Source organism: Balaenoptera borealis (genome assembly GCF_965194805.1).
Source record: "Balaenoptera borealis genome assembly, chromosome: 17".
In the NCBI taxonomy this organism is placed as follows: domain Eukaryota; kingdom Metazoa; phylum Chordata; class Mammalia; order Artiodactyla; family Balaenopteridae; genus Balaenoptera; species Balaenoptera borealis.
Genome location: NC_138876.1, coordinates 9,806,158 through 9,828,489, shown reverse-complemented (window position 1 = coordinate 9,828,489; position 22,332 = coordinate 9,806,158). Strand labels below are relative to the sequence as shown.

The following is a 22,332-nucleotide window of genomic DNA, read 5'->3' as shown; positions in this document are numbered from 1 at the left end:
CATGGAATATTCTCCAGGATAGATCATATCTTGAGTCAGAAATCAAGCCTTGGTTACTTTAAGAAAATTGAAATTGTACCACAATTCTATGAGACTAGATATCAAAATACAAACACATGGAGGCTAAACAATACACTACTAAATAACCAAGAGATTACTGAAGAAATCAAAGAGGAAATCAAAAAATACCTAGAAACAAACCTAGGGGCAGGACAGGAATAAAGACGCAGACGTAGATAATGGACTTGAGGACATGAGGAGGGGGAAGCGTAAGCTGGGACAAAGTGAGAGAGTGGCATGGACATATATACACTACCAAATGTAAAACAGATAGCTAGTAGGAAGCAGCCGCATAGCACAGGGAGATCAGCTCAGTGCTTTGTGACCACCTAGAGGGGTGAGATAGGGAGGCTGGGAGGGAGATGCAAGAGGGAGGAGTTATGGGGGTATATGTCTATATATAGCTGATTCACTTTGTTATACAGCAGAAACTAACACACAACTGTAAAGCAATTATACTCGAATAAAGATGTTAAAAAAAAGTTGTTATAAAAAAAAAAAAAGGACCACCGTGGAGATACTCAGACAGGGAAAACTGTTCCCTTATGTTTGTACTTCTGTCTTGCCTCTTGCTCCCTCGTGAAGCCTTCCAATGCTCTAAGCAGCAGCAGCTAATCTCAGCCTTTCCTGATTCCACACTCCGTCCCCACTTGTCTGTGATTGGAGGAGAATCTCTATCACATATTTGGAGCGATCAGTGAATAAGGTCCCAGGGTCATTTAGACTACTGGTTTGCCATTTGTGCAAGAATTACAAATCTTACCCAAACAAGGAGCCTACTGTATCTGCTTGGATCCCGATGCCATCTCACCATCAGAGCACCAGTCTCTCACTGCCGGTCTGTACTCTGGGAACTGGTAATGGGTTTCATACTCTTTGAGGAAATGCCAGGGACAAGGAGAAACCCTGACAAGGTAGAGGCAATACCTCAATACGGATGCATCTCTGATGACAAATACACAGAGTTTCCATCAAGTCTGGGGACACCATTCAATAAATGGTTTATTGACATTGTATTACAATATATGCAATATGATGTTATGTATGGTTCCAGACTTTATGGCTTCTTTGGAGTTTTCCAGTTGGAACAAGTGCCTTTGGGGCTGACTACAAAATTTCATTGTGTGTAATGGTAGTTGGTTAAGATTTTTGACTTTTTGGTAAAGCAATGTAACTGGGATTCTCTTATACACACAGTGAGGTGCAAATACCGTCTGCTGGTAATTCCTCAGAGTGTAATATTACTTGACAGTAAGAGTAGAAACTCTAGAAGTCTGAGCCAATTGCAACCAAGGCTTGCCTAATTCCACAGTTCTTGTTTATTTCTCTGCACCATGGTTTGTTGGTAACTGGAAGAATTCATGCTGGACCTCAAATCACCTACATTATAATCAAGGAGTTGTTTGAGTATTAATAGACTCTGACTCATGCAGTTAAAAAATACCCTCCTGAATTGTTTTATTCTAAAGAAGCAAAAGCAGCATTTAATAAACTAACAAGAGAAAGCCCTTGAATCACTTCAACCCACCCAAATCTCACTGTCCCACTCCAAAACTTCAGAAAGGAGACTTTAAATTGGTTAAAATGGTCAGGAGGGATAAGATCCTCTCTACAAAGATAAATGGTAATGTTCTAAGAATCTTAAAGCATTTTGATAATCAATGTTTATTTCTTCTGCAATGCCATCTCTGCAGCATATCTTCTGCTTAAGTTCAAGATGGGAACTCCTATGGAAAGTCTGTGGATGAATGGATAAAAAAGATATTCTCTCTTCCTCCTTTCCTCCCTTCCTCCCTTCCTTCCTTCCTTTCCTTCCTTCCTTTCTTTCTCCCTCTCTTTTTCTCTACACACACACACACACACACACACACACACACAGAGACCCACACACTGGAATATTATTCAGCCTTAAAAAAGAGGAAATCCTGCAATCGGCGGCAATATGGATGAATGTGGAGGACATTATGCTCAGTGGAATAAGCCAGACAGAGAAAGACAAATACTCTATGGTATCACTTATATGTGGAATCTAAAAAAAAAGTTGCACTGATAGAAACAGAGTAGAAAGGTGGTCGTCAGGGGCTAGGATTGGGGTAGGGAAAAGGGGAACTGTTGGCCATGGGGTACAAACTTTCATTTTAAGATGAATAGGTTCTGAGGTTCTAATGTAAACATGGTGACTGTAGTTAATAACACTTATCGTATACTTGAAATTTGCCGAGAGTAGGTCTTAAGCATTCTCGTCAAAAAAAAGGTAACTACGTGAGGTGACGGATGTGTTCATTAACTTGATTGTGATAATCATTTAAAAATGTGTAAGTATATCAAATTATCACATTGTGCACTTTAAATATATACAATTTTATTTGTCAATTATATCTTAACAAAAATTTAGAGAAAGAAAGAAAGAAAGGAAAGTTTTGCTGCTTAAACTTGATTTTGACATGGTTGGTAAATCACAGACTTTCAGAGGCTTCAGAACAGGTCTAGTCCAACTTCCTCATTTCATAGACAAGCCTCCAAGTAATATCTCTAATGGGCACCTACAGACAAGAGAAGGACCCCTGAGTGACCTATTCATCACTGTATTTCCAGGGCTTAACACAGTGTCTGACACATGGTAGAACTCAACAAATTATTTGTTGACTGACCCACTGATTGACTGACAGAATAGCGTTCGCATATCTCGTCAGCTGTAGAGTTGGTACAAGGCATTGGGTCCTCTGGGTGTCGGTCTCACTGTCTCCCTTGAAACCAGTCAACATATTATCACAATTCATCTTAGTTTTCAGGGCAAGACTCTCAAGTGTTCAAATTAACAGCAAGAAGCACCTGCAGCCTTTTGCATCTACCAAAGGCTGATCAAAAGGGAACTCTGGGTGGGAGTGGTGGGCTACTTTTCCACGGTCCCTACTGGGGGAAACATCTGCATCTCTGTAAAAGAGGGGGCAACAGCAGAGTGGACATTTCCAGTCTCTCTCCACCTGCCTACTTGGTCTTAGGGATGGTTACGGTTGGATTTTCATCATATACCTCATGGCAAAGCACCTCACTGCCTTGATCAGGCCCTGGTTGTGGGTAAGTTCCAGAGGTGGGACCCTGAGGGCCCACCCGGGGGGCATATCTGCCCACCCAGAGTGTGATTTCAGGCTCAGTATTGAAATGACCAGTGTCACTTCAATGGAACAGGATCATATTTAGGAAAAGGGCTTCTGTGCCCTCTTCTTAACTAGGGGACTTCACAGCATTTCCCAGTGTCAACAGACCTCTGCCTGAAACCTGAATAAAGTCAGGGATCTGTCAGCAAGTAGAAGGGTCAGGCACACTGTGTTGGCTGTGGCCACGTTCTAGAAAGGGAGCCTCCAACTCCTTAGATTCCTCTTGCCTGTTCCTGGATTGGTCTTGGGAACCAGCAGGCAAGTTGAGCCTACAGTGCAGGGTGTGTGTTTGGGGGGGAGCGGAGCAGGGCTTGTTGTCCTGGCTGACCTTGAATCCAGACTGACACACCCGAGCATCACATGGACGCCTGATAGACCACACTACCAAGGTGTGAGTGCACGAGGAGAGTCTTGTGGTCTGTTTCCAACAGTGCTCTTCTTCCCTTATAAGATGAAGACATAATCCATGGAGATTTCTGCCCATGTGTCCGCTGTTTACTCCCTTTGTTGTGGTTGTGGGAAGATGTGATGCTTGGAAGATCTGAAAACATTTTGGAACCTTGAGGGGAGCTTTGGCAATACTGAGCTTCTGTCCCAAAGCCATAAACAGTCTAGCTCCAAAGTCCTGGACCGCAATAACTCATCCCCCTTTGATTCAGCCTCTATTTGTCAGCTACACTCACCAAAGCCAAAAGCACTTGCCACACCCCCGTGAAGACACCCAGGTTGCCCTTCAGTGATTCCTGTCGGCCTTAGGATAAAATGCAACCCCTTAACACGGCTGAGGAGGTCCTGCAGGTTCTGGATGCTCCTAGGGTGCCGTCTACCTGTCACCACCATTTCCACCCCAGGCTCCACCAGCTGCCACTACAGCACATCCCGAAGCCTGCACATGGCCACCTATCTTCCAAGCGCTCCATTCCACCTCCAGGAGCTAATGTCCTACTTTTCAGGTAACAGCTTAGACATCTGTACTCTGGAAAGTTTTCTCCAGCACCCCAGACTGCACTAACTGTTGCTTCTCTATCGCCCCCGAGCACCCTGGTTTGATTCATCTCAGAGCGTATTGTACCATATTGGAATCGTCTATGCATTTATCCTTCCCACCGCACTGTCATCTCCCTGAAGGCAAGCACTATGCTTATCACGTTCCCTGCTATATCCCCACAAGGACATTGGTCATACAAATGTGTTGCACAAATAATTGAAAGGGAGGTATAACTAGAACATAATGAAGCTAGCGGTTCCTAAGGGAGAACTAATGGGTATACAGTCTTCATGAAATAAGTCAAAGAGCTCCACCTTTCAACATACACGTGATCGACCGCAAAGGATAGATGGGGTGGTTTTGGTCTTTCCCATCAAGCACATCGAAGGCTCAGGTATCAGGGAGAAGGTCCCAAATTACCTGATGGTTTTGATCATGCTGAGGCCCATTTCGACGCAGCAGTGGGCGTGGTCCTGGCGGGGCTCAGGAAGTCCCGAAACGCAGTAGTAGCAGTCTCCCAGGATTTTAATGCGAAGGCAGTGATGCTCCTGAAAGGAACAAGGTGGGAGAGGGAAGGACTGAGTCAGCAGGCAGGTGAGTGCTTCCGAAAGCCTTGGGAAAGAGGGGAGCCGGGTCAGCAGGTCTGCACCTCGGGATCAGGGGCTTCTACCTTTGAAATGTGCTGCTATTTTCTTCCCAGGAAATTGGAGGGGGGAGTTGAAGGGCTCAGTGGTGGAATGGAGTCGTGGAAAAACACTGGATTTTGAGTTTGACAGATACAGGGCCATATCCCAACTCTGCCACGTAGTGGCTTTCTGATCTTAACCCCCTATGGAACACTGAACTTCCCAGTCCTGCTCCCACTGATGCATTTCTTCTCAGGACATGTCTCTGGATTAACAGTTTATATCAGTTGCTAGCTCAACAATAAGCACTTAAAAAAATAAATCACTTAGGGACACCAACTGTTCCAACTCTATATAAAGTCCTTTCCCAACGACGGTACTGGTACCTTAAGAAGAGAGGCTGACTGTGTCTTTTTTTTTTTTTTAAAGGAATTCCTATTTATTTATTTATTTATTTATTTATGGCTGTGTTGGGTCTTCGTTTCTGTGCGAGGGCTTTCTCCAGTTGCGGCAAGCGGGGGCCACTCTTCATCGCGGTGCGCAGGCCTCTTACTACCGTGGCCTCTCTTGTTGCAGAGCACAAGCTCCAGACGCGCAGGCTCAGTAGTTGTGGCTCACAGGCCTAGTTGCTCCGTGGCATGTGGGATCTTCCCAGACCAGGGCTCGAACCCGTGTCCCCTGCATTGGCAGGCGGATTCTCAACCACTGAGCCACCAGGGAAGCCCTGACTGGGTCTTATACATACTTGTATTCATTTACTGATTCACACGCTTGCTCATTGATAAAAACATCAGGTGAGCATCTATCATAAAGCAAGCATTGTCCCTGACACAAAGATGATTAAAACAACCCCTATGATATATTAAACAGAATGCACCCTCATAAGAACCTGGAGGTAGGTACAATTTTTATCCTGATCACTTCACCAGTGAGAAGCAGGACACACCTGTTTGTTTGGTGGATTCACAATCTTGAAGACATGATCCTTACAAAGTTTCAAAGAGCAACAGGCACCTAGGAAATGGTGCATACTTTCATATTGGATGGGAATAGGCTGGATTTTGCAGGTTATAGAGGAACGGGAACTTGGGGCGGTAGAGCATAGGGGCTAAGAGCACTGGCTGAGGAGTCCCATTGCAGATCAAATCCTAGACCCCCCACCCCATCCTCACTGTGTGTTTTTAGGTAAATTACTTAAGCTCTGAGCCTCCGTTGCCTCATCCATAAAATGGGGATAAGAATAGGACCTCACTGTGATTGTAAAGATGCAGGAAGATGAGGCATGTGAAGGCTTAGTATAGGGTCCAGCAGATGGGGCGCTAAATTAATGTCGCCCGTCTCTATGATGATGACTTGGACTCCTGTCCTCGTTCTTTCACATTTCTATCTGTGACACAGGCAGATTCTCTCTAGGTCTCCTTGGGTAGATGGTTGGGATGGAATGACTCTGAGATGTCTTCTAGATTTGAAGCCCTAGGTGCCTGTGTGTCTATGGCTTTGTGGGTTAGGGGCTCTCCTTGGGAAACCAGAGTCCAAGGGCAGGAGGAGGGGAGTTGCAGACAGAAAGGGGCTTACTGAGATGCCAGCAGCACAGTGGATGCCCTGGTTCTGCCAAGTTATAAGGCGCCATGCTGGTTTCCTAATCTGATCAGGGGTTGGGACATCATGTTTGGGTAACAAGTGAAATCACTTTCCCAATAAAAAACAAATATCAGACAGGGAAAAGAGAATCAGAACTGGCTCTGGTGTTTCCCTGTCTGGATCAGATCTCCAGGGCCTTGCCAACCTTCCCAAATGGGCACAGATGTGATCTTCAGAACGCTGATAGCAGGCACAGCTATCCCACGGTTATTTTTAGGAGTGTGTGGTTCCTATCTATTGGCTGCTTCAATGCAACTAATTTTGTAAGAGAGCAAAAAGGGAAGCTCAAGACCTTCACTTGTTTCTTCTAAGACGCTCTAGACTGTTATGGCCAGAATGGAACTAGGGAGACCTGACCCACTGGTCCTGGCAGTTTGCAGATTTGTGGAGTCCATAGGACAGTTATAAAAAAAACCCCAGAAGGCCCAAGGCACTGCTCTAGAGTTCAATTTTGTGTTTTGCCAAGGAAGTATGAAAAGTCCATCAACATACAAAAATAACAACCAGACTACCCAACTATCCCCATCACTTTATAAAAGAAAGGGCATTTTTAACACCAAAAAAGTAAAAAGACATATTCTTGGAATAAAGGAAAGTTCCTGGCACTAAATGAAATGAATGATAAAAACTCAATACATTGCAGTGTGTATATATATATATATATATATATATATATATGAATACACACACAATTGCTGTACATATTTATACTACATATACTGCTGTATATATATATGTTGTGTATATGTGTATATATTACAGCAATGTAGTGAGTTTTTATATGCATATACATATGTATCTCGCATGTGGCCACAAGTTAAAACTTCCTAACATTTGTTTGCAAAGGAGCAAATCCCTTATTCTGATTCTGCAGCGGAGAACACTGAGGCTGGGAGGTAGGGGTGGGTGACTTCAATCAGCCACACTTTGCCTTCAGATGGTCTCTGGGGCAGAGCCTGCTGTGACTCGGGCTGTTGGTAGCCTGGTCAGCAGAGAGATCTGCCTCCCTGTTGACAATGGGGAGGGGGGAGGGAAAGGGTAGAGCAGGAAATACTTTGGTCTAAGAATCAGACCTCCGCATTCTAGTCAAATTTACCAGCTGTTTCACCTTCGACAAGTCACCGAAGCCACTGATATGTGGGTTTCAATTCCCCATATGTGACGCATGTCAAATGGTCCCCTTGCCCTTAATACATAACTAAGTAAGCATGGCCATCAACTAGCAATGCCAGTGACAGCTAACCTGAAAATAGTCTTCTCCACATTTAATGCTATGCCTTATCTTTTCTCCTTTGAGTCTCACAATAACCCTGAACATGGCAGACCATGTTTTTAGATATGAAAATTTCAGTGTAAGAGAGATGGAAAACCTCCCATACCACAGAGCAGCTGGCTTAAAAAGTAATGGATATGGATTATACATGATATTCAGAAGCTCCAAATCAGTGATTTTTCCATGCAAACAGAGGTGAAAACATTTTGGAAAACTTTAGGGAAAGGCAGTTGTATTTACTGAGCAAATACTATGTGCCAGGCTATGTGTTAAAGGCATTATATTGATCTTGTTTAGTCTTTACGACCACATTCTGAGTCATGTGCCACTTCACAGATGGCTTAAGGAAGTGAAGGTCACACAGCAAGTGAGAGACAGAAGTGGAATTCACAGCATGTCTGTTTGACTTTGGGACTCCATGCTCTTTCTTTACAAAACTGCAGAAATTATGGCAGAGTCCAGAATGGTAGATCTCCTGACAAAAATGTATTTTGGAAGAAGATCTGTAAAATAGTTCATTACCCTTTGGAAGGTGAAGATGTTTGTAACCCAGGGTCCATTTTTCTTCTAAACAAAAGGTGAAGCTGGCAGCCTCCTTGAAAAACTGTGGGCCCTATATAAATGGTATGTTTATATGCATATGTGTATATATACCAATCATGTATGTATGTATAAATATAAATATAAATATGAAAGGCCTGTCTTCTCATCTGCCAAGTTCTGTCAATTTGCAGACACATTTTTCTGATCAATTCCCGTGAGCTGTCAGACGATTTAACAGTAATATCCAAGCAACTTCTTTTTACCAGAAACCGCTTTGAAAAACTCACATTAAAAAAGCCAGGTTGCTTTGAAAAAAGATACTGAAAAAGAAAAATAAAGTAGGGTGAGGGTCTTGTAAATTTTATCGAGTTAGTCTTAATATAATCCTTTTCCTCCCATCTTGATGGCTTTGATATGATAAAAATCTTGGGAAAAAATCCAGAGAATTTATGAAACCATGTATGCACATAACACTGAGGAGATACAGGCACCAAATTATCAAAGATGGTTATATCTTTGAGGAGGGGTAAGATTACAGGGATACATACTTTCTCTATTGTTTCTATCTTTGATGTTTGAATTTTACATAATGGACAAGTATTGCTTTAGTAATCAGAAAAAAAAATGAAAAGAAAAAAACCTCTCAGAATGAAAACATTAGTGCTACGAATGCACTTAAAAAAGTTATATTAGAAATCATGACAATTTTTATAGTACTTTATCTAATTGTAATTATACAAATTAACACATGAATATATTGTCTTAGTAAAAATGAAACTGTAGATAAGTCTCCTTTAGTAGTCTCTCCCCCTCAGACACACCACACCCTGGAAACCTGGTCCCCTTTCCCCTCTTGAGAGGCTGTTATGCATTAATATATACATTTCTATGTTTATATATATGCACCATTTTTCATGTTCTTTAGCCATAAATTGATCATACTATGTTTATAGATCTGAGACATGCTTTATCATGCAACAACATGTCTTGAAATTCTTTCTATGTCGGTACAGAAATAGCTATCTCATTCTTTAAAATCTGTTGATTAGCTTTCCATAGTGTTGGAATTGTTCCTTGTAACAATAATTTAGGTTGCTTCCCGTTTTGTCAGCAATGTGAAACAAGGCTTAAGATGTAATGATGTTGATTTTAAAGCCTTGATAATAGCATACATATTTTTCATTCCTAATTTGTTAGGGAGAGGAGTAGGTAGGGACTACTTTATTTACTTATTTATTTTTTTAATAAATTTATTTATTTAATTTATTTATTTTTGGGTCTTCGTTGCTGCGTGTGGGCTTTATCTAGTTGTCGTGAGCGGGGGCTCCTCTTCGTTGCAGTGTGCGGGCTTCTCATTGCAGTGGCTTCTCTTGTTGCGGAGCACAGGCTCTAGGCACGCAGGCTTCAGTAGTTGTGGCTCACGGGCTCAGTAGTTGTGGCTCGTGGGCTTAGTTGCTCCGCGGCATGTGGGATCTTCCCAGACCAGGGATTGAACCCGTGTCCCCTGCATTGGCAGGCGGATTCTTAACCACTGCACCACCAGGGAAGTCCAGGACTACTTTATTTTTTTAAAAAAAGATCAAAGATTAAAAGTTACTAGAGTTTGCCAAGGGCACTAGAAAGGGTCAAAAACACTCTGCTTTGAGCAGCCACAAGGGCACTGAGGAATTCAACCACACTAAGAGGATCTTTAATAGAAGGCTTTGAAGTTTTTGCCTGCATCATAATAATGCAGTGGATAAATGGGAAGGCTCACTGGATGATATTTACATGGGAAGTGGGTTCTGTCAGATGTACGACATAATGAAAATCTAAAGCAAATAATTATGGCAAGGCAGACACAGATCATTATAAAGCCACAGAATTTTGACGCTAAAAGATAACAGGGGCTTCTCTGGTGGCGCAGTGGTTGAGAATCTGCCTGCCAATGCAGGGGACATGGGTTCGAGCCCTGGTCTGGGAAGATCCCACGTGCCGCGGAGCGACTAGGCCCGTGAGCCACAACTACTGAGCCTGCGCGTCTGGAGCCTGTGCTCCGCAACAAGAGAGGCCGCGATAGTGAGAGGCCCGCGCACCGCGATGAAGGGTGGCCCCCACTTGCCGCAACTAGAGAAAGCCCTCGCACAGAAACGAAGACCCAACACAGCCATAAATAAATACATAAATAAATAAATAAATAAAATAAAAAAAGATATCAGAAAAGGCAAGTGCAATCCCCTTTTACACAGAAGCAAAGTCTGTGACCCACTTGGTTAAATGATTTGCCTAAGGTTGGGGGTAAAAACATTTAAAGTAGGTTTTCTCATTCCAAGGTGAGTAGAATTGTTTTCACTGGCAGAGTTTCTCAAGCTTTTCCACAGAAGCCCTCTAGAGTAGAACAGACTGATGCACCTGGGGTGGGTGGGTGGTGGATGGGGTAGGGGGTAGAGTGGGAGTTACGGAGTACTTATGGGTGCTGAGTACTTATTTTGAGCCAGTCTCTGTGTATTGTTTCATTTACCCTTCATTATAATTCTGATAGGAAAACTCAGACTCAGAGAGGGGATTTGTACAGTTAATTGAAGTCCAGCCCATAGTTGAAGTCCTAGAAATCTAAATCTTCAAGTTGGCTGGCATGAACGGCAACACATCTCTGACATCTTGCTCCATCCCCTAAAGTGCCTGGGGCACTGCTTAGTGGTCAGGAGTGATCACCTGGTCTCAGATGGTCTGAATCACAGATGCACCACCTACCAGGGGTTCTGGGCAGATCATTTTACTTCTTTGAGTTTCAGTCACTTGTTCTGTAAAATGGGAACAATAAAGAACCTCTCCTGTAGGTTTGTTTTAAGAACTAAATTAGGTAATCCAGGGCAAATATGCAGTCTAGTGCATAATGTACACCAGGCAGTTTATGAATGTTAAATATGATCAAATTAATAATAGTTTTACTCCCTCACTTACATGTGTTTAGTTTGATTTTTTTCTTTAAATCTTTCAGTAAGACTCCTTCTCCAGAAGATGGACTATATAGCTTCTTGCACCCACTGGGGCTCGATGAGCTGTGTACCCCCATCTCACTCCCTGTCCCCCACCATGTACACTGTAACCAGGGCAAAGAGCCCGGGCTACAGGACCAAGTCCACGTTCCTTAAAATGTCACATGGTGCCCTCCAGACTTGTTTCTCCTCTCCTCTTCAAGCTCACTTCTCACTGCAATCTCCCATGCCCTTTACGCTCCAGCAATCTTGAGCTCCTTATAGCTCCCCAAATAAGTAGCACATTTCCACATTTTCACACTTTCCTGCCTTTGCATCATGGCTCAGCCTGGAAGGCTCTTCATTGTCTAATTTGATGCCGGGACAGCTCCTGCTCGTGCTCACACCCCCTCGCATGTAGCCTCTTGTCTTCATGGTGCTACACTGCCGCCCTCCTCACCCCAAGCACTGACTGTTCCTTCTTTCGTCCACCAGGACTTCTGTGCCTATTGCTTGCACCACACTGTCCTGCGAATTTTACGGACTTGTCTTTCTCCCTTAGGAAACTCTGAGGGCAGGGACTGGTTTTGTCTTGCCAGAGCCCTGCACGGTTCCTGGCACCTAGTAAGTACACAATAAGTGTTGCCTGAACAACTTGGATTACATTTTACATAACAACCCTTTCTCTGAGTCAATGGGGATTACTGTGACACCAGAAACTGACCTTGATCACATCTCTCAGTTCTCTTTGGAGGGTCATTTTTGTTCACCTTAGTATCTCTGAGCAGAAATATTTAGAACCAGAATGTAACGTAGAATAACTATGTGTAACTGGCACCAACCGCCCTTGAGGCAACAATAAGAAGAAATGGTGTACATTCTTCCCTACCTTCAAATTCCAAGTCCTTCAGGTTAATCCAACCTTTCTAACAGGAGGAGACTTCAGTTTCCACCTCTTCTTCTGCTCATGTCAGTCTCCTATTCAATAGTTGCTCAGTAGCTACAGATTACAATGCAGGGTCCTTGGCAGGTCCTTGCTTATTTTTCTAGCCTCACCTCTACCACTCCCTACCTTGAATTCTCCTTTCAGCAGTGCTAAATCTCTTCTGGTTCTCTACACATAGAGCATGTTAATTTTTGTTCTCCCCTCTGCATACGATGACCTTCCCTGCCTTCTTCACCTCAATTATACACCTAACTGGTGTATAATTTTTATACAATAAAATTTACCCTTTTGATAATTGTGTACAGTCATACTCACCTATAGAGCAACCGGACCACTCCCCAAATCCCCTCACCCTATGCTCTGTGCAATCAGTCCACTGCCTCCACCCCTTATCCCCCCTGACAATCACTTATATCTTTCCTGTCCCTATAATTTTTGTCTTTTCTAGAATGTCTTACAAATGGAATCATAAAGTGTCTAGCCTTTTGTGTCCAGCTTCTTTCACTTGTCATATTGCAGTTGAGATTCACTGATGTTGTTACATGTACTGGTGATTTATCCCTTTTGATTGCTGAATGGTATTCTATTTGTTTTCTCCTTTTTAAGACCCAGCCTAAGAATCACTTTCTCCCAGAAGTCTTCTCTGATCCAAGGGTTATATGTTGTTTCTGTGTTCCCATAGCACTCTAGACTTCCCTTCATCATGGCACATAGCACATTGTACATTGATGACTTTTTTAGGTATCCATGACTAGACTTAGCTCTAAGGGGGAAGGTGTGTTTTAGTTATTTCCATATTCCCAACACAACACCTACTAGGTGCTCAGATGCAAGTGTGAATGGATCTCTGTTGGAGTGAGGCAGCCTTAAAATAGGACATTTTGATAACCTAACAATGAACTCCCACTGATGGGGTCTCATTAAACTCTCACGACAGCCTGTGAAATTGACACTAGTATACACCCTTTACAAAGTAGGAAGTTAAGTCATGCCAATTTGAACCCCAAACCCACTCTAAAATATAGCATGACAATGACATTCCTCTGTAATTTGAGTGGCTTGAGGACTAGGAATTTGTGTTTTGGTGGCAAATGTTCATCTCCTTTAACCTGTTCTATATTTTAGCTCTGGTTAAGCCAGCAGAAAAAGAAAGGTAGTGTCTTGTTGGCTAAAAACAAAGCTCTTAAGTCAAACAAAATGGTGGCGGGATGGGCCAGTAGCTCACTGGTCCTTGAGAAGAGACTAATTCATTCCAGATGGCCGCGGTTGGCTGGGAAACTGCAGGCAGTCATTCCTGCATGAAGCAACACTGAGGCTGCAGCTGGATGGTGCCTGGCCACAGCAGGGGGAAATGGAAAGCAGATTAAAAAGGACTTTGGTTTAATTGTCACTCAGCCAGCTGTCTCTCAGCTAGGAAAATCTGACAAACCTCCCGTCCGAGACCTGTAAATAACTAACATCGGTCCCCAGAATGCGCGAGGGTCAGGGATCCGTGTCTGGGGTCACGATGCGGAATGACATTGTGATGAAGGCTGAGTCCCTCTCTTCCCTAGTTCCGCATGCAGTCCCTCACTCCTGCGAAGACTAGGAGGCGATTAAATTCAACTCACATGGGCCAGTCGATCAAATCTGGCAAAGAGCTCGTTGAGCATCCTGACCAGCTCCTGGGCAGACAAGGTCGTGGAGAGGTTGGTAAATCCTTTAACATCTGCAAAAAGAATACTAGACAACAGGGAAGGGATGGGGTGGGGGGAAAGCACATTAATATTTTAATCTATCCTGGGAGACACATCACCATTCAAACAAACCAACTGTGGTCTGAGATTTAAGCTCTCCTTGCCATGGGAGTCTCAAGGAATGCCTCAGTGTTTAACAAACATCTCAGCAGGGAGCCCACCCAGGGGTTCAGGAAGGACAAACAGGCAACAGAAAGCCCTTCTTCCTGTGCAGGGCTGTGGACTGTGGGCAATGCAAACAACCCAAAAGGGAATTTTTCACTAGGAACAGATCAATTTATTGTGGAAAGCAAAATGAAGCATTATGAATTCTCTCTATATTTTCACAATGAACAGCAAAGCAGACGTCATGAGCACAGAGCAAAATGGACACGGGGACAAAAGAATGCAAAACCTCATTATCTTCAGCCCAATGACACACATATACTCTACCCAAAACTGCAGGCAAATAGAGTCAGGCATTTTGCAAAAATTGTGGGAATAGGTAGCAAGCCTGGGAGACCTTAGGCAGAATAATTAATTATCTGAAACGCCCATTTACTAAGAATTTCAGTTAGGTGAGGTCCGATACTATGCATATGGCTTGGTGGAAGGGAAGGGGCAGCCCTTGAAAGCCTTATAAACGCAAGGCACTGTATGAATACTGTCTTGTTAATCCATCCAGTTACCCTGTGGGGAAGGGACTGTTCATTCCATTGTGAAGATGAGGAAAGTGAAGCTCAGAGAGGAGGGAAACTTGCTCAACATTTACTAGTAGCCCGGGGGGCAGAGCTGGGATTGTGCACGTGGCTGAACTGCACGGTGGTGGGGCACTGCTTCACCCCCCTTAACACACCATCCCAGGGACTGACGCAATCACAGGCACACCTCTGAGAGGAAGGATGGAACACCAAAGAGGGTACCATATTTTCTTCATTCTTGCGTTTTATCATCTCTGAAACTGATGGCATTTTGCAGTGTGTCAAACTTTTTGATTATTTTTCTTAGTGTTGCATAAAATGATGGTGAGTCTTAGCATTGGTGTGACTTAGTTTTACTGAAATAGGTGAATCAGCCAGAAGGCACTGTGGAATGTGCATTGACTTACTTTGGTCACCCCTGGTATTCAGCGGTTCTTAAAGTTGTCTCCATTTTTATGGATTCTTGCTCCTAAAATATGTACAAGTATTCAAAATTTTGCACTTCATTTCAAGGGATCTGTACCTTCCCAGAAGCCCATTCAGATTCTCATTAAGAATTTTTAGACCTCAGTTTAAAAACTATTGCTTTAATTAATTAGATAATGCCTTAATTATTTTAGCAAATATTAATGTATCTACTATGTGACCAGCTACACACTGTGCTAGGAAGTTGTATTAAATGATAAAGAAGCCCCAGTGCATGTCCTCAAGATGCTTAGAGTATGGGGAATGGAGTTGGGTTGACAAAGAGAAAGACAGAAACAACACAGGCAATGACTACTGTGATAAAAAGACACACACTGGGGATGACCAGCCATTGGGGGATCAGGAGTTTTCTAGTGAAGCAAAGTCCAGGCCGAGTCTTGAAGGACCTAGGGGACTTGATGGGTAAAGTGAGTAAATGAATGGCTGCTCTTAGCAAGAGATCAGCACATACTAGGGTCTGGAGGAAGAACAAGCAAATGTACCAGGGTTCTGCAAGTATTCAAGGACAGCTAGTGAAAGGGTAGTACTGAGCAAGGAGGGTGGGACGAGAAGAGGGAAGAGGGAGAGAAAAAAAGAGAGAAAGAAGGAGGGAGGAAGGGAGAGAGAGAGAGAGAGAGAGAGATGAGGTCAGAGAAGTAAGCAGAGGAACAATACAGAAGGGCTTGATTAGCCAGGTTGATGAATACAGACTTTTCCCTAAACATGATGGAAAGCTAGTGACGGGTTTTAAGCGTGGGAGTGATACCTTTAGATTTTTAATGTATAAGGCTTCCTCTGGCACAGTCACTACACTGCCACTGTCCTCTACAGCTTTCTGGTGGCATAGCAGCTGGTCACATGCATAGGATTTGAGTCTAGACAGACTGGGGTTCAAACCCCAGATCACCACTTATGAATACTATGAACTTCTCCAAGCCTTTGTTTTATCTACTGAAGATGATTGCAGTACCTACCTCATAGGTGGGTAGCAAGTGTTTAGCACAGTGCCTGGCATAGTAAGTGCTGCATAAATGCATTAGCTCTCTCCATCGTTATTGCACAAAAGTACACTATGACTGAATGGTTGGGAGGAGGGAAAGAGGTAACAGAGAAGGAAGACAGTCTGACCATTAACTGGATTATTTGTTACTTGCGGCTAAAAGAATTCCTGTTGACACAAACCTAAAACAACAGCAGCAGCAATACTTACAGAGTGTGAACTGTGGACTTGATACGTTCTAAGAGTTCATTCCTCATAACAACCTATGAGGTAGGACCTAGGATGATCATCTCCGTTTACAGATAAGGAAATTGAAGCCTGAGTAACTTTCCCACAGACACGAAAATCTAGGATTTGAACCAGGCAGCCTGGTTCTGGAATCTACACTGTTTATCACTACAGTAATGCTACCTTTGAAGTAAGCCATCATCATGGCAGGTGGGAAGGTGGAAGGGCCCAGAGATCATCTAGTCCAACTACTCACTTTATGGATCCATTTGCCCAAAGCTATTAATATCTATCTGTCTATGGCAGGACAGGTTCATTAATTCATTCATTCAACAGCTAATAAATGGAAGGCCTACCATATATGTCAGATACTGGAGATATAGTGGAGAACAGAAAGTACCACCACAGCCCTTATGAAACGTGCAGTCTATTGAAAGAAGAAATGGATTCCCTGAGAGCAAAGAGCATAAAAGTTTCAGATGTGCTCAGTGTTCCAAAATCATGAATTTTTTTTTTTTTTTTTTTTGCAGTCTTCTGAACACACCATACTTTAGACACTGGTGTTTGTACATGATGTACCTGCCCCCTGGCATAGTTTCTTCCCTGTTGCTACCTATTAAAATCCTACTTGTCCTTTAAGACCCCACTCATATGCTAAGATTCTACTTTTATGGAGATTTGCCTAAGCAAAGCCTGTCACCCCTATTCTAGCCTCCTGTCCAGCCTATGCTCCCCTCTGTCATGGCATTTATCACTTGGTAACACAATCATGTGTGCAAAGTGTTCTCCATCCACAAGCTAAAGAACAGGAGAGAGTTACCTCTGTATCCCATGCCCCAGCACATGGTGGGCCTCATGGTATAGTTCCTGAATTGAATCAACAGAAATCTTCAGAATTGAGTCTTCCTTCCTCAGAGTGTGGTCATGGCCACTACTGGCATCTCTTGGGAGCTGGTTAGAAATGCAGATCTCAGGCCCCGCCCCAGACCCACTGGATCAGGATCTAACAAGAATCTAACAAGAGCCCTAGGTGATTTGTGTGCACCTTAAAGATGGAGAAGCCCTGGTTTAAGTCATAGTTATGCAATAAGAGTTTGTTGAGCAAAAGACAAGAAGCAGAAACCAGGGCCCTGGTTCTCTCTTGTTCATTCTGCTTCCCCCCCCCCCCCCCAGGTGCTGGGCTCACGGTCAGTTCTTTTGACTCTAGGTATAAACTTGTAATCTTCCAGATGAATATACCGAAGAGGCCATATTAATTGTCAAATCTAATTTGCTTATATAAGTTGTTTATTTGGCTAAAAATAAGCTATGTTACCTATTAGTCACTCTGCAAACAGAATCCTCAAGGAGAATTCACTAGACTCATTAGGAACACGAGCCCTGTGTAGACTTTTATTCCTAACTTGTGTTCTTGGGCAGGTTATTTAACCACTCTGAGCTTCCATTTTCTTTATAATAAAGCAGAGATCATTAAAGCTACTCTGCAGGATTACTGAAAGATCACTTGTAAATCACAGCATAGTCCTCAGTAAGTGGAGAGTATGTAACTCCTTGTGGAAATTTTTGGGAATCGGAGAGTGTTTAATAGATGGCCACACAAACAGACCTCCAAAGCCAAGTTCTCTAGCTCCACTCAACTGCATTTTGCTTGTATGTGAAACGGTAGTCTGCAAGGCCAATGTTAAAACCAAGCAGGACCCTGTGGGGCTCCTGGGCACAAAAGCCTTTCTGTGTCCCCTATTTCTTGATTACAGGAAATAGGCTTCACTCAGCCTCCAGGACCTTCCCTGAGTTCCAACCTGCAGGTTCAAACAGTTGCTAATTAGGGAAGCGAGGGGATGCAGAGACAAGGGAGGAACAGTCAAGAAACAATAGTGCAGCCTTGGGGCAGCGTCCTGGTTCCCCTCAAGGGATACACATAACAACATCTTTGAGCTGCTTTGCAGATACTGAAACCCTCACCAGGTGGGAGAAGTTACCTGTCTGCTGCCCACAAGCACACAGACCCCAGACCGGGTGGAACCAGAAGGTTGATGATGCCGACTCCCAGTTACCTCCCCACCAACCAATCAGAAGAGGGTCCACGAGCTGATCACGCCCTCTTTGAACCATTACTACAAAACTCCTCACTACCCCCGCCAGGTTGGTCAGAACACAGTTCTGAGGGCAGGAGCCCGCCGTGGCCCCCTTTGCCTGGCAAAGCAATAAAGCTATTATTTTCTACTTCACCCAAAACTCTGTCTCCGAGATTTAATTTGGTGTCAGGGTACAGAGGCCGGATTGGGCTTCAATGTGATGATTGCACATGCTGACAGGCCTGGCTGGGAAGAAACAGCCAGTCAAGAAAGTGAGTAGACTGAGTTATGCCAGCAAATGTGTGCAAACGTACATGGCATGGGGTTTGGGGGCAAAAGGAACGGGGGCAGGGAGCCCTGGTAGAGAAGCTAAGTGTCCACCAAATCCATGCCTGCCTGTCACTAGCAAAGACCACTGGCAGGGGCTCTGTGCCCCTCTTGTATCGAGGTGGAGCCATGTAATCAGGTCCCATCAATGGAATCTGACCAGAGTGACAGATGCCACTTCTGGGCTGAGGTGGTAAAGAAGCAGGTGTGCCTTTTCTACCCTTTTCTCGCCAAGAGCTGAATGCCGACAACTTTGAAGCCCAAGGGGGTGATACAGCTATGAAATGCAGGGGGCTTTATCCCTGAATCACCCACTGGCAGGGAATATAAGCCAGGGGGAGTTGTGTAGATGAATTATATTGAGTTTACATCACTGAAATTGAGAGGTTATTTGTTAGAGCATTCCCCTAACTAGCACAAGAAATGTCTTAAAATAGGGGGAATAAGGAAAGAGAAGTAGAATTGGGCAGATGGGGTTGGAAGCCCAAATGGCTTCTCATAAAAAGCCGAGTGGCCAGGTGGAGCTCCAGAATGAATCTGGTGAAGGCTCATATGTTTGTAGCTGAAATCGACTTGACAGTCCAAATGTTTTGTCCATTTCAAGCAGCTTGGTTTTTGGATTAGGAAACGGAGATCCGGAAAGATGAAATGATGCAACCGAAGTCTCACAGGGGGCTCATGGAAAGCGTTCTGGGATGAAAACCCTGATGCACTCGCCCCATTCCACTCTGGGCCACTCATGTCACCAGGCGTGGCGCCTCTTACTGCACCTTACCCAGACAGGATGCAATGAGCTGTACGAAACATGATTGAGTTAGATATTTATAGCAGACTGTTTTTAGGGAAAGGTCACAAAACCATAACAACAAAAAAGCAACAGAGAAGAAAGAATGAACCAGGTGGGTTTCCTCAAAGACAGTGACAGGATGGGAAATGATTTCAAAAACGCTCCCTCCCTTTCCTGCAGTGGGTGTGCTCTGGGGGCTAGGGAACGGGGTGTCGCAGCCGGCCCGACATTGTTCTCAGACACGGGCTAAGGCCCATCCTGCATTTTTCATCTCTGGTCCTATTTTAGCACCCAGCAGTGGTGCTAAAGGGCAGTGGGCAGGAGGGGCTCCACCGCCCCGAGTTGAGTGCATCTTCCCAGGACCAGCGGGGCTGTGGGCATCTCGCCACCACTGCCTCTGTGAACAGCTGGGAGGGGCCCCTCCAGCTGCCAGGACCTCTGCACATTCTTCTACCATTAGAAGTGGCTCCTTCACTGCGAGCTGAGACCACTGACAATGCAGGGCAGCAAATGCAATCTTAATTTAATGTGGCGCGAAGTTCTGGAAAAGAGTCTGGAGCACAAAATCTCAGTTCAATGATTTAAGATAAATGGGCAGGGTGCAAGGGGCAGAAGTAACTTTAGTTGTTCTTCACTAAGGGAAGCACTGAAAATTGATAAGTGCAGGAAGAACTCCAAACACGCCTTTTATTGAACTTAAGGCTCCCAAGTATGTTGACGTGGGTGTGCAGGCTTGTTTATTTTTTTCTTTATGAAGGGCAGGTTTTTTTTTTCTCCTCTTTCTCCATGGTGACAGACACTTTTGTAATATGTCATATATATTTTATAATATGTCTTATTTCATTATACTTCATTAAATTACATACCATTATAATTATATACGAATCATTATACTATGTCAATACATATTTCATAATATGTCATATATGTCAAATATATGATCTATATTTTGCATTTTTCTTAATTTTATCTCACTGTTCTGCCTTCACTTGTGCTGATTCCTCTGCCTAGGATTCCTTTCTTTGATCTTTTTTTTCACTTGGCGGACTCAATTTCAAAGAAGGCAAATAAGAATCACCCCTTCTAGGAATGTTTCTCTACGCACCTCCATCCCCACCCCGGGTCTTCCTCTTTTTTTGATCTCTTACTGTCCTTTGCTTACTTAATAATAGAGCCTCACACTGTATTATAATGACTAGTACTGCCCTGAGCCCGTTGTTCTAGAATTGGTATTGACGAGTTCCCACTGTCTGTGGGACAAATTCCTAGATCTGGAGTGCATCTTGTATTAGAGTTGCTGTTTGACAAGGGGCTCTTTGCAAACTCAAGCATCTAAGCCAGTGTAGCTCAATTCTTGGATGAGACCCCGAATGACCTACACTGATATATTTGCTAAAAGGTTGTGTTAGAATCAAGATTTCTGCTAGACTTGCATTCACACAAGTGCCCTGGCACACCAGAAAAACACCCAGAGATGCTGGTGAGAAGGAAAAGTTGTTCTTCCCTCCTACCAAAGTTAGGAGGAAAGGAACTAAGACGGTACCACTGGTCATTTTTAGAGCTCTTCAACCTATAGATGTTCCCCTATGTTTGGGAAATTCCCACCCTATGATGTTTGGTGGGAGGGAGATACAGTTCTCCGGTACAAGCTGAAAATGTCAGATATTTGCGTCCTAGCCACTTCTGGGAAATGACTGGGCTCAGCCAATCAGACACATCTGCCTCAGGCTTAACTTGAGATGCAAAGAGGCAGGGGGGTCAGAGAGTGGGGCAGGACAAAGGCAGCCAAATCCAGATCCTGGGGGCTGCGGAGGCATTCTGTGTGCAGAGGAGGCAGCTGTGTCTGGGACAGGGTTGGTAGCACAGGGAATGGATTCTTCAGGTACAGTGGAAGCAGCGCCCTCACTGGCCTAGTGCCCTGCTGGGATTTTGACTGTGCTTTCCGCTTCTTTCCGGCCCATTTCCTGAGCCCGCCTCTCCATCCTTCCCCAATGACTCTGGGAGCCCCCATGTAGCCTTCCAATACATTTCTTTTACATCAGCCAGGGTTGGATTCTTTTTCTGCTTGCAACCAGGAGACACGTCTGAAACAATCTACAATATGCTTAATGCTCTACTATATGCTTATGCCAGTCCTGTGCTTTGTATATATCTTCACTCACATAATCTACATAAACCCCTGTAAGGTGGCTATTAAAGCGCCTGTTTTACAGAGAAGGATTCTGAGAGTCAGGTATGTAAATTGCCCAAGGTCATACACAAGGAAGAGGTAGAATTGGGATTCTAAACAGGTCTGTCTCACTGAAGAGCTATATTGTCTGGCACAGTGCTGGGCAAAGAGAGGGCATTGATGGATGAATGGATGGATGAATGAAGGGATGGATGGTTGGGTGTGTGAATGGGTGGAAGGGTCAGTGGATGCAGAATGGATGGATGGGTGAATGAGTGACCAAAAAATATGTTTGCAAAAGAAAAATAAGCTGTAATCCTTTTTTTGGTATTGTTTTAAAGACACTTATAAGGAATATAAAGAAGAGACCTATGTAATCGCCCCTGAGGCCTCCAGATGACATTCTGGAATTATTTTTCCCACCACAGTGTCACAGGCTTTTGCCTTTCCTACTCAAAATGTAAAGGCAGGCAAGTCCACTGCAGAGGAGCCAGGTGGTAAGTCAACTAGCAAATTTAACTGCAGACACTCTTCTCGAGCCTCAGTTTGGAAATGCAGAACTCTCTGATGAATAATCGCTAGTTGATGAATTACTCAACCAAATGAAGAAAGGCGCTGACATGCGGGCAGACAGAAGTCACGGCCACAAGGTGAGAGCAGCCAGGAGCGCGT

The 22,332-nt window shown here is 43.9% G+C and overlaps 1 protein-coding gene across 3 annotated transcripts in view; it reads right to left on the bottom strand.

The window, feature by feature from the left end:
• ADCY8 (adenylate cyclase 8) overlaps nucleotides 1-22,332 on the bottom strand; it is a 230,034-nt gene that overhangs the window by 129,523 nt on the left and 78,179 nt on the right. For all 3 annotated transcript variants that reach the window (XM_082363043.1, XM_082363044.1, XM_082363045.1), the window contains exons 4-5: nucleotides 13,803-13,914; nucleotides 4,627-4,754 (exon numbers count right to left, since the gene is read on the bottom strand). In XM_082363043.1, coding sequence (XP_082219169.1) covers nucleotides 4,627-4,754; nucleotides 13,803-13,914 — 240 coding nt within the window. The remainder of the gene's footprint in view (nucleotides 1-4,626; nucleotides 4,755-13,802; nucleotides 13,915-22,332) is intronic.